Source organism: Chelonia mydas, chromosome 2, assembly GCF_015237465.2.
Source record: "Chelonia mydas isolate rCheMyd1 chromosome 2, rCheMyd1.pri.v2, whole genome shotgun sequence".
Lineage (NCBI taxonomy): Eukaryota > Metazoa > Chordata > Testudines > Cheloniidae > Chelonia > Chelonia mydas.
The window spans coordinates 69,533,730-69,546,515 of NC_057850.1; the positions used below are offsets into that span (position 1 = coordinate 69,533,730).

At 44.1% G+C, this 12,786-nt stretch overlaps 1 protein-coding gene across 1 annotated transcript in view; it reads left to right on the top strand.

The window, feature by feature from the left end:
* The first annotated feature begins 2,003 nt into the window (after positions 1 to 2,003).
* PXDNL (peroxidasin like) overlaps positions 2,004 to 12,786 on the top strand; it is a 285,265-nt gene continuing 274,482 nt past the window's right edge. The window contains exon 1 of the mRNA XM_007058778.4: positions 2,004 to 2,236. Within this exon, the coding sequence (XP_007058840.2) occupies positions 2,076 to 2,236 (161 nt within the window). The 5' untranslated portion in view covers positions 2,004 to 2,075. The remainder of the gene's footprint in view (positions 2,237 to 12,786) is intronic.

Sequence of the window (12,786 nt, forward strand, 5' to 3'; positions counted from 1 at the left end):
TTGGTGATTAACCATATTAAATGATTCATGCTTCCAGCCAAATGAGCATGGATGTACACCTCTTAATTATGGACAGAAGAAGGTCATCTACCAGAGCAACAAGTGCTGCCTCGGTACCGTGACTTGGTGTGAACCCTGGCTGAGATGTGTTAGGAACAGCTTTTTGCTAGCTTCTCAGTTTGTTTTTTTAGAAGAGAGAGATTGGATACAGAACACGTTTCCTCTGTGTTATGGGAACCACACCAGCAGGGTTGAGCAGATGGGCGGAGTTATTATAAATTTACCATTTTATCTTCTGATTGGTTTAGTGCTGACTGTGCAATGGGACTGCACAGAACCAAGAGGATGTAAAGGCCCTTAAAGGAGCTGATAGTCTGTAGCTTTAGTCCTGCATTTGGACCAGGGGCTAAGGGTCTGATTGCATAATGGAGGCCTATGGAGTTTCACCTTGCACAGTCTACAAAGGGCACTGGAGCAGTGGGATCATGGGGATAGGTGTCATTGGCCCCAAGCCTGTATCGCAATCCGTGTGGGTGGACTGCTGCCCTCATGTGGAACCCTATGGCCGTTTGCATACATGCATCACAGTGGTGGCTACATCTATCCATCTTGTGAACTAAAGCCCAGATCCGGAAAGCTATTTTGGTGCCTACCTTCCATTGGCTTCAATAGGAGTTAGGCACCTGAAATACCTTTGAGGATCTGGAGCCAAGCCCCTGTTCCTGCAACTGCATCCAAGTAGGTGGCTTCCTGTGCCTGTAGAGAGCCCCAGTGTGGCCCAGTGGCACTGGTATAGGATTCAGAAAATGTGGGTTCTGTTTTCTGGCTCTTCCTCTTGCCTGCTGGGTGATTTTGGGCCAGACACTTCACCTTTGCATGACTCAGTTTCCCTGTCTGTAAAAGGGGTGTAGTTCTTTTGAGATCTGCTGATGAAAGCTGTGTATAAGGCTAAGTATTATTACGAAGTTCTGTACAGGTGCAAGGGATCCACTGGTGCTGATCCTGTGGCCAGACCAGGGCCTAGGAGTGAAGCTGCCCGTCACATTTTGCTCCCTTCCCGAAGGAGGAACTAGGAAAGTGCACAGCCACTTTCTCCCAAAGACGAGAGGAGGAACGAACTATCCAGCCAGAGAGGGAGGGAAATGTTGCTCAGTGGTCATCCTTCTCCCCACACTACAAAGGTAGGTAGAGCTGTGACTTGTTGGGAGGCTACTGGGGGCAACACATTTGTTGGGAGGCATGGTCTGTCTTCCCCAGCACCCTCTGCAAAGGGACAACTGCTTTCTTTCCTCTCAGCTTATGGGATCAGTGTTATCTCCATGGGTTTAGAAAGTGGAATGCATTTACCAAGACTCCCTTTGCATTAAGTAAAGTAGCTTGACATGACCAAAATGTATACTGGCCTGTTCATCTGTTTTTTTTCTAAAAAGTCTGGTTGTCATTACTTTTCAAGGCTAGAGAAGCATTTTCCATTGCAGTGGCTCTCTCCACCTCTCTAAGAGCCTGTGTTCCTGTCTGCGTGCAAAGACACTGGGACCTACGCTTGCAAAACAGAGATTGACGCTGCAACCCCCGGGGGACCTGCCTTTTTACCTGGTCCAGAAAGTCCTGTGCCGAGCACGAGTGCTGTCGAGGGGTAGCTACGATTGAAAGGAAACGTGCAGTCCCAGGCAGTTCAGTTGGTTAGCATGTCAGTGGGAGGGGGCTTGCCTGGATGAAGTCATTCCAGGGAAGTGCACTCATTCATTAAAAGCATCAGCTGACGCTGTGGAAAACAACTTCTCCACTAGCTGAGCTGTGAGGCATCTCTCTTCCCACAGCTGAAACTCATTAACACAGTCCGTATCTGGCTCTGAAGTCTGGCCCCCACCTCCACGCCCCCCCCAACCAGGTTTTAAAAGCCTGGCTGCATAGGCTTTAGCAGGGCGGCGCCCCCTGGTGGTACCCGGCGCGCGCTGCCGCCTGTAATGTGATCCCAGCCATTGCCGATTGGCCCCGCGTCGGCCTTTGGAAGGGCTCCTGACTGCGGCGGCGGCGGGAGCTGCCAGACGCTCCTGGGCTGGGGCTGGGGCGAGATGGAGCCCAAACTTCTCTCCTTAGCTGTCCTGTTCCTGGCCGGGCGGTGCGGCGCGTCCCTGTCCTGCCCCAGTCGATGCCTTTGCTTTAAAACCACCATCCGCTGCATGCACTTGATGCTGGATCACGTCCCCAGGGTGCCTCCGCAGACATCGGTCCTGTGAGTACCACGCTGCCTCCCGCCCGCTCGCTGAGCTTCCAGCTTCTGGTCCACTTCGTGCCTCTCAGGCCGGGCGCTTCAACTCCCTCCGCCCCAGCTTGGCTGTTGCAAGACAAGAGCGTGACCCAGGGGCTGGAGCAATTTGAGCAGGGGCAGTGGGGAGAAATTCCAGGGGGATTCCTTAGAGACATACTGCGGGGGTGACTGGCCCCGGGGTCCCTGAACGATTCCACAGGAGTCTGGTAGCAGAGTGACTAGGTGGGGGTTGAGTGATCCTGGGCGCAGTGGCATACCCCAAGGGGAAGGTGAGCGCTGACATTTCTCAGGGGGGTATTCCTGAAAGGGGCTGGGTACATTTAGGCAGTGACTGCTCACTGTGGTACTCAGTTGGTAATGGAAGAGGTGCCGGGGCTCAAGCAATTTGTTTACTTTCATAACTGACCTGGCAAGCCCAGAGGTGCCAGGGCTATGAACTGCCAAGCCTAGGGGTGCTGGGCTCAGCCCTTGGCACAAATTAAGCACTGGGCATTGACATATCCCTGGGGGAATCTCTAGAGCTGCAGATCAGAGGAGCTCCTGGTGGTGGTGGGGGACTCATATATTCCAAGGGGAGATGTGTGAGGTATCCAAGTGAGAATGACTGGCACATCATAAGGGGAGTCTTCAGTGATGGTGTTTGGGGAGGGGTGGGTTTGAGTGATCTCAGGGGATAACTTATTCCAGAAGCACCCCTGGAATATAGGGCTGGGATGAAAGATCCCAGGGGGGGAAAGGAGAAATCAGGCTGGGTGTGTACTTGAGGTAGTGGGCGGTGGATGCATTTCAGTGGCTGACCTGGGTGGGTGAGGGTGATTGTTAATTGCAGAGGCTTACCACTGGGAAGGATTGGAGGTTTGAGGCGATTATATGGCTGGAGAAGTTTAGATTGGAGGTAAATTATTTGAAGGATGAGAGAAAAAATGAGAAGTGTTTGTATTTGTGTGGAAACAATTTCATTTGTGACAATATTGATGCCGAGAACTGCAGCAGCTCCAACGAGCTCTTTCCACTGTCAGGAGTAAAGGTAGAGATAAAAGAAAATAATTAAGGTTGTGTTGACATGACAGGAAATGACCAAATGCATTGGAACAGATGGAGCTTTGACTATTTTGTTGGCTAGGCCACGTTGCTGGACTGTTTTTGCTCCCTGGTTATCTCTCTGGAGATAGGACTGCAAAGCAGCTGCTGATGTTCTCTTGTAAGGTTGGGCTTTGTTTAGTTCCTCCCTGTGTCAAGGCCAGGATACCCTTTTTTCTAGTCATGAAATAGGACTAGCAGGTCACTGCTTTCCAACCAAATTAACACACCTAGTAATGGTTTTTCAGCTTGATTGCCCTTACTGTCATTCTTTAATGTTCCCATATCCAATTTTGCTCTCCTTATGTTTGGAAATGTTTGTATTGTTGGAGTGGAAAATGATCAAGTAACAGACTAATAGTTACAGCAGCATGAGATTATCAAGGTGGCTGTTATTTCAGAGTGTGTGTTTGCAAGTGATTACATTTTTAAGCCTAAACCTCTCTGTGAACTGTTTTAAACCAGAACTAGCTTATGATTTTAACTGATTACAATTGCCATGTATAAACATGATCTGCTACCACGATAGTTTTTGTGCAGGAAACATGAGGATCTGTTTTCAGATGCTATTATTTTCCCTTTAGAAAACATCTGCTAGCCTATCAAGACCTTAGTCGTCATTGCTATTGAAACTGTTAAAACAACAACGAAAAGCTGACTACAGCTTTGTCAGAGACGGAGAAATTAAGAGCCAAGTGGCAGTTGTAATAAATGGTTGAAAAGATTAAGGCTGAAAATTACAGGGAATGAACAAACTTTGGTTTGATTTTGTTTTTGTAAAAACTGGATTAATCTCCTTGAATGCTGTGTGTTACTGGAAGTTGCTAAAGATTCAGGTTTACAGCTGTGACACTGTGATTTGCTCTCTTAAAGTCTCTTCACTGCGGATTAGATCAATAGAAAATTCATCTCGGCTCACTTATTTGCTTTTCCTAAAGAAGGAAAGAGCAATGCCCAACTGTGACACCTACTCACACCTAACTGATGCCAGCTCTGATTAGAAATTGTCTTCTGCAGTAATCCTTTGAGATTAAATATCTACTGAAGCAACATTGTCAGTGGGCAGTATAATATTTTATATTATTTATACTGCCGGAGGCACCAATCTAGCATAAATGGACAGTAAAAAAGACCGTCCCTGCCCCAAAGAGATCATAGTCTAAGGCCCCAATCTTCAGTGTCCTTAGCCTCCTTAGCGTGGTATGACTTCTGTGCAGAAGACAGCGAGACTCTGCGTGGGTACAAGGAACTGCCTGCATGGAGAAGCTTGCAGGATCAGAGCCACTCTGAGGATGAGATAAGAGTGAACAATTTATTAGAAAGGTGATAGAGGATGCTGAAGAAATATGTTGTGAAGAATACTTTGTAAAGCTTCCCCTTCTACACTGAGATGGTTTACAACTCTGGTGATGGAGAGAAGGCCCAATCTGTACTAGGTGGAGTTCAAGACCATCAAGGACCATTAGCTCATCTAGTCTGACCTCTCGTATATCACAGGTCATAACACTTTATCCAGTTACTCCTGTATTGAGCTCAAGAACTTTTGTTTGACTAAAGCATTTCTTCCTGATAGGCATCCAGTCTTCCCGTGAAGACGTCAAGAGATGGCAAATTCGCCACTTCCTTTGGTAACTTGGTCCAATGGTTAAACAACCAATGGTTAGTCGTCCTCGCTTTTAGGTAGCTTTTAAAGGAGGGCATTTGGTCCTCTCTTGTGATTATTCTACATGGCCTGTTATAAAGGAATAATTATTGTTTTGCACAAGAAGAACTACATAGAGGGATGTGGAGACAATTCTCTAAATAGGCCTAGAAATTCAGTTAAAGCTGTTGGGAGTTGACAGATTTATTTTAAAGCCATTTAAACCAATTAAGTGATACCAAAGGATTACAACATAGTATAAACAATATCTCGAACTCCCTTGACATGCCACATTTAGATAGTGAGAAGTGTTCTCAGAAGGAATGGGCAGATCATCTGAAAAGAGACGAAAAATGATACAGGAGCTTTGCTGAATAACATAATTGCTTAGTTAGTTAAAGGGGGGTGGGGAGATCCCCAGTATTGGGAGGAAAATATATCAACAGAACTCACTTGGGAAAGGTTGTATGCACATTTAATTGGTGATCTTTTTCTTTATTTATTTTAATCTATAACCATATGCTGTCAAAGCATACCAAGTGACTACTATTGAAACACAGGCCAGTATTGCTAATACGTACGCATACCAACACTTATTCAAAATCTTGTTTGATACGAGCCAGCATCTGCAATATCAGTGAAGTTATGTATGCATGAAATGCCATTAAACCCCCTTAGGAAACATGAATTCCATCATAAGCCTAAAGCTGTGGCAAATACAATTTCTTTACTGCTAGTTTTTTAAATGGATCAGGCCATTGGGAAATATAAAGGCTGTAGACAAAAGATCTGGTAATGACCAGATTTTTATGTAGACTGATTGCTAATGAAAAATCTGACATCACTTGGCTGAGTTAAACTGAGGGCTCTTTGTCCTAAAGTTCTTGGCATATGTATACATTGTGCAATTCTGTGATAAGTTTCATGGTCTTGGATATAAAATGTGAATGTTCATAGAAAAAGTTGAGGAGATAGGTGCAGTTGGTAAAGGTAATTTGAACATAGACATTTAACATGGCTCTCTCAGGCGAAGCTTTTTAAGACTATTTATGAGTTTTTTTGTTACTTCACGTTTCCCTTACTTTATTAGTAGGTTCGTGTCACTCACTTGGACTAAGTCAATCTTATGTATTAATTGAAAATGTTTGCTTTGTGTGGCAATTGCCAGCTTGCTCTTGCACCTCCTGAAGAGGGTGAGTGAACCATAAAAAGAATAGCGATCGGTCCAAAAAGAAACCCTTCCAGCTCAGAAGAATAACTTCTGCTTCCTCAAGAATAAAATAGGATTATATGTTTCATGTTTGCCAGTTCTCATTCCAGCTGTTAACATATTGGTTCCACTGGATGAAAAAAAGATTTTCCCTTAATATGTCTAGTGTTCAAATGCATCTCTGTGTTTCATGCCTGTATGCTTTCCACCTGACACGGCTAAAGATGTTATCTAGTTGGGTCTTTTTTAGTTACTTGAACTGGAAAGCTTCCTTCCTCCGTGGTGGTCATATAAGAATTTTACAGGATTCTTGTGAAAAGTGCTAAGTTGGAGAAGTGCCTAGAAGCTCAGACTGGCTCAGTATTGCCTTTCCTGATTTTTTTAGTTCTGCTTTTAAAGTACTGTGCTTTGTAACTTGATACACAAGATATAGCACAAATGACCTTGGCCAATATTACTTCCTTCCCTCGCCCTCAAAATCAGCATGACCATTGTAAAGGGTGGAGGTGTATGGGTGGCGCCAGGGGGGAAACAGAAGTGTTATGTATATTGATTTGGGGATGGGTGTTTGAGCCCAGTAATTCCTGCACCATATAACAGTAGGCGCGATGTCCAAACAAATGGCACCATATGCCTCTTTAAATATACTCTATTGTATTCTCATGAAGTTCTGCACATTTATTTGGTGTGATACTGGCTATGTTCTGGGTTTGTTGGGATTTGGGGGGGGTGTGAGGTTGTCAAATGCATATCAAGAAAAGGATGATTTAATGACGAGTGCATAGAGATCTCTGCACAGGGTATACCGCTAAACAGATGCATGGTGCTTCGTACAAGGACTTTACCATGGCTAGTCCTAAGCTCCCAGGAATAGGAGATGTCATGCAGGATTCCTGTTCCTCAGTAAGCGTACTTGATTGCAGAGCCTGTTTCTGTACAAACTTATGGGTTTTGCTACATATATACACAGCTCCTGTCTTAGGGTTCTGATGGCTTCTGCCATAAAAGACAGAGAGGTCCACTAGAAGGTTCCTAAGCAATTTAAAGGGATACTCCTCAGGTCCTATATAATACAACATCTAAAAACTACAGATCAAAATGGTAGGGAAAAATCCTGGATTATTGTGGAGATGAACTAGAAGACCCAATACATATTTAAGGTCTAAATCCTGCAACTGACTCTGCATAGGCAGCCCAAATGGGTTACGTCCACACTGCAGTTGGGAGTGTGCTTCCCAATTCAAGTAGACGGTTGTGCTAGCTCTGTTTGATCTAGTGTGCCAAAATAGTATTTCAACCAGGTTAGCATGGGTGCGGGTTGGGCTAGCCACCCGAATACAAATCCGTCTTGACCCCTGTTGGCTAGCCTGAGCCGCTGGCTGTGGCACCATTTGTAGCATGCTGGCTCGAGCAGACCTCAGCTCAAGTAGACAGACGTGCCAGAAGTGCACTCCCAGCTGCAGTGTAGACATGCCCATTGATTCTGTGCAGGTACACAGTTCTGTCTGTACTCAACAAATTGTAGGCATGGGACTTAACGTTTCCCGATTCTGTTAGCCAGCTCCTCAGCTGTGTAGATTGGGTTAGTACCATTGGCATCTATGGAGCTATGATGATTTATGCCACTTGGGAATCTGGCCCTGTGTTTCTATGCAAACGAGATCGAAATGACTGTAACTCTTATTTCCTAGCGGATGCCATATGTTACTCCAGTAGGAAAATTTTAGATGAAAATTCAGCATTTCTGTATCAGACTTGTTATGTAATGGAACAAAAATGACACGCTTCTGGATCATAAATGATTCTGGAATTTGGAGAAAGTACATTGCTATTAATGCCACAGATGGCAGTGCACTTGTCATAGAGACTGGAATAAAAGGGTCGGGACCTATAGGTCCCGTATAAAAGCTGCCAGAATTTTATTTGTATTTTATAAATAAATCACACTGAGCTATAAATATTAGTACATGGACATTCATTTAAACATAATATATATTCACATTAAAAACTGCTAATGTTGAATCTTAAAACCCCTAAGTGTATCGGTCAATCCTCTTACTTAAGTGGAGCCTGTGGCTCTTCCTCCAAATGTTACTTAAAGCTCCCACACTGGATGAAGTAAAGCATCAAAGAAAAGTAGAGGCCTGTTCCCAAACCCTGTCCAGCAGACCAATTTCCACTCCCTAACCTGCCCTATGTGGAAAAGTTCATAGCAAAGGTCTCCGTATCTCTTAGAAATCTAAGATTTCATTCTCCCCCTTTCTTCCGCCTGGCCATTTCTTTTCTAAGAAGACACCACAGTTGGGATCAATACCCTCATTGACCTGAGGTGAAAGCTGACTGTCCGTCTGAAGAGTCCTGTAAAACAGTTGTCTGGTTTGCTGCACTTGCAGCTCCCATGAAGTGTGCACCACTGACACTTCTGAAGTGCAGCCGGTCATTTGTGAAGAGCAGAGAAAATACTTAGGAATGTCACTGAAACAACAGTGAAAAGTCTAAGCTCACATTTCCTTATGCACTGTGCAGCCGGATGTCTCATCTGTATAAAAACAGAGGCTAGCTGAACGGTAGTGAAATTTTAACACTCCACAAGAGAGTGCTTTTGGTACAGAAAGAAAACTAGTTTCAGCTAAACAGTCTCATTTATCTGCACTTGTAATGTAGTATATTAACTGCCCTCTCTTATTTTTGTTTGCAGTGGGGATGTGTTCCAGGAATTTGAATGGAGAACAGTTATTGTTTTTAATAGGGAGAAGTGCATTTTATTTTGTTTTTATGTTGATTACTGGAAATTACTTAAAGAATGTCTTTCATTTTATACCATTATTCAGTGACTGTCAATTACCATGCTAACCAACAATAACCTAGAATAAGATAAGGAGTACTCGTGGCACCTTAGAGACTAACCAATTTATTTGAGCATAAGCTTTCGTGAGCTACAGCTCACTTCATCAGATACATACTGTGGAAAATACAGAAGATGTTTTTACACACACAGACCATGAAAAAATGGGTGATTATCACTACAAAAGGTTTTCTCTCCCCCCCCCACCCCACTCTCCTATTGGTAATAGCTTATCTAACGTGATCACTCTCCTTACAATGTGTATGATAATCAAGGTGGGCCATTTCCAGCACAAATCCAGAGTTTAACAAGAACGTCTGAGGAACAGTGTGTGTGGGGGGGGAAGGAATAAACAAGGGAAAATAGGTTACTTTTTATAATGAATCAACCATTCCCAGTCTCTATTCAAGCCTAAGTTAATTGTATCCAATTTGCAAATTAATTCCAATTCAGCAGTCTCTCGTTGGAGTCTGTTTTCGAAGTTTTTTTGTTGAAGGATAGTCACTTTGAGATCAGAAATCGAGTGACCAGAGAGATTGAAGTGTTCTCCGACTGGTTTATGAATGTTATAATTCTTGACATCTGATTTGTGTCCATTTATTCTTTTACAGCAGGATTGTCTGGCTATGTAGACTCCCTCTTCAGGCCCTATGCTACCAGCACTCCCAGCTACCTTTGAGACATCACTGACTTCCTCAGGAAACTACAATCCATCAGTGGTCTTCCTGATGACAGCATCCTGGCCACTATGGATGTAGAAGCCCTCTACACCAACATTCCACACAATGATGGACTATCGGGGATAGTGTTCTTGACGGCTTGTAGTCCATCATTGTGTGGAATGTTGGTGTAGAGGGCTTCTACATCCATAGTGGCCAGGATGCTGTCATCAGGAAGATCATCGATGGATCACACGGCTGTTACTCTGAAACTAGAATAAGATACATCTTTCAAATCCTAGATATAAACATTGTTATAATGAATTTATTAGTAATTAAACTTCTGTTTGCTGTGTATTCCATAGACTTCAAGGTCAGAAGGGACCATCATGATCATCTAGTCTAACCTTCACATTGCAGGCCACAGAACCTCACCCACCCACTCCTGCAATAGACCTCTAACCTCTGGCTGAGTTACTGAAAGCCCTCAAATCCATGATTTAAAGACTTAAAGTTACAGAGAATCCACCATTTACACTTGATGTCTGCTCTGTTACTGAGTAAAGCTTCATGTACAGTTGGGGCCCACTTCAAAGAGTGATTGGCTATTTATATGGGTAAAAAATATCAATATCCAGAGTTGTTAAACTTTTAGAGGAGATATAAAACCTTGTGCTTCAGGGTTAAAACAATTTCTAACCATTAGGGTTGTCCCACCTCTGTCTACTTCATGGCTTCTTGTACCTTCTGATGTTGGCCTCTGTTGCAGACAGTACGCTGGATTAGATGGAACATGGGTCTGATCCGGTATGGCAGTTCCTAGGTTCTGATTTCTTAAATATTCTGTGCATGTATCCCTGTGAAACTGATTCTTAGTTCCACATATAATGGATCAGCCTCTTTGTCTGGTAAACTAACCCAGTGGCAGAGATTAGCATGAAGTATGATTGCAGAGGGGATTACTGTGTAATAGATTTTCATTCTGATTATGTCCATAGGAATATTATATAATGTTACAGTAGTGCCCAGAAACCCTAGTAGGGCTCAGTGCCCAATTGTGCTAGTGGCTATATGAATACACAGGAAGATACGGTCACTGACCTGAATTGCTTACAGCCTAAGAAGTTTTCAAGGGTAGAAATGCATTTGGCTGCAAAAACTGCTGGATAACTGCTGTCTGGTTTGCTTTGTCCTTGTGTGTTTATATGTCAGAACCCCACTCCCATAAGGATTAGCCTAACAGAAGGCATCCAACAACATGTGGAGGACACTGACTATTTCCTAAAGACATCTGGAATGCCATTGTCAATGCTCCTTTGTTGAGAGAACTAAAACTCAGTTACTGACAATGAAAATCGCCAAGACTAGTAAATGTGCACAGATTCCAGGTGACAGATCCACTTTAGTGGTTCAATAAGTTATTGCAGAAGGAATTACTTTGAGAACAAGAAGTGCTCATGTGATCGGAAGACCATGGGCATTCAGAGACCATAATGAATACATCACATTAATGTTCACTCTTTGATTGGTATCACATTTTATATTCACTTGGGGTTTTTATTCATCTGGGCTTTTTTAATTAAAAGGTAAGTTGTAACTAACCAATGAAGTCAGTCATGTGACAAGGGTATTGGTATTTGGAGACCTCACTCAGGTCATGTGACTGAGGGCTGGAAATCAAGCTGAGTTTCTTACCAGCACTCTTGTGTAACAGACTCTTATTACAGTACTTATATGTATCCTGTTCCTAATGATTTCTGACAACATTCAATCAGTGTTTAAGTGTTATACATTTTTTCGTTAAAAATCTCTCTATTAACAGGAATTACACTGTCAGTAGAAATAGTGGAAAGAATGGCTATAACACTGAGGTACATCTGCATTCAGCTTTCTAACAAAAACATTGCATTTTTTGTCAACAGTTAGGTATTTTTTGTCAACACTCTTTGAAAATGTATCTTTCTGTAAATCCTGTATTTAATTTTTGGAGGGTGACAGTGGAAAATCCTAAGTATGAACAATTTTTGCTTTATAGCATATTTCAGTTGAAAAATTTGCCTCGGGGAATCATCAAAATGGATCTGGTGCAAAAGTCCCTGGTGTATGTTGTTGTGATTGTATTATCTACTGATAACTCATTCAAACTTTAAACAATGGCCCAGTTTCACAGTCTGTAGTCTGAGACTACTGAAATAGAGTTCTGTTAGTCCTGGAGCCAATGCATAGCATGTGCATAGATCATAGAAACATTTTGTAGGAGAATGTTGGAGGAGGTTGCCTCCAAATCCCAACTGTTTGTGGGAACTGCAAATTGCATGTTTGTGCAGCATGGTCTGGTATGCTGGAATTCCTAACAGGAGTAACCCTTGATGTCCTGTGGTACTTGTTAGTAACTTGACCTGTAAGGGTAAGTACAACTTGAAGGAAATCTCTTGGAATGCTCACAAAGAAAAGTGGGACTGGAGAAGAAAGACGTGCGCACACACAAAGGCAAAGGAAGTGGGTGCTAGAGGTGAGAACGTATCTTCCTTAGTTTCTCTGATTTATATAGAGTAACAAGGACAGAAGCACACCTTAGGCCAGGGGTGGGCAAACTTTTTGGCCCAAGGGCCACATCTGGGTGGGGAAATTGCATGCAGGGCCATGAATGTAGGGCTTGGGCAGGGGGTTGGGATGTAGGAGGGGGTGCGGTGTGCAGGAAGGGGCTCAGGGCAAGGGGTTGGGGTGCAGGAGGGGTGTTGGGTGTACAAGGGGGATCAGGGCAAGGGGTGCGAGGTGCAGGAGGGAGTGCGGGGTGTGGCAGGGGGTTGGGGGCTCAGGGCAGGGGTTTGGGGTGCAGGCTCCGGCCTGGTGTCGCTTACCTTGAGTGGCTCCAGGGTGGCAGCAACGCACAGCCAGGCTAAGACAAGCTCCTTGCTTGCCCTGGTCACGTGGGGGGGAGGGGGGGCAGAGGACTCCATGAGCAGCCCTCGCTTGCGGGTACCTCCCCCGAAGCTCCCATTAGCCATGGTTCCCTGTTCCTGGCCAATGGGAGCTGTGGGGGGCAGTGCTTGCAGGTGAGGGCAGCGCGCGGAGCCT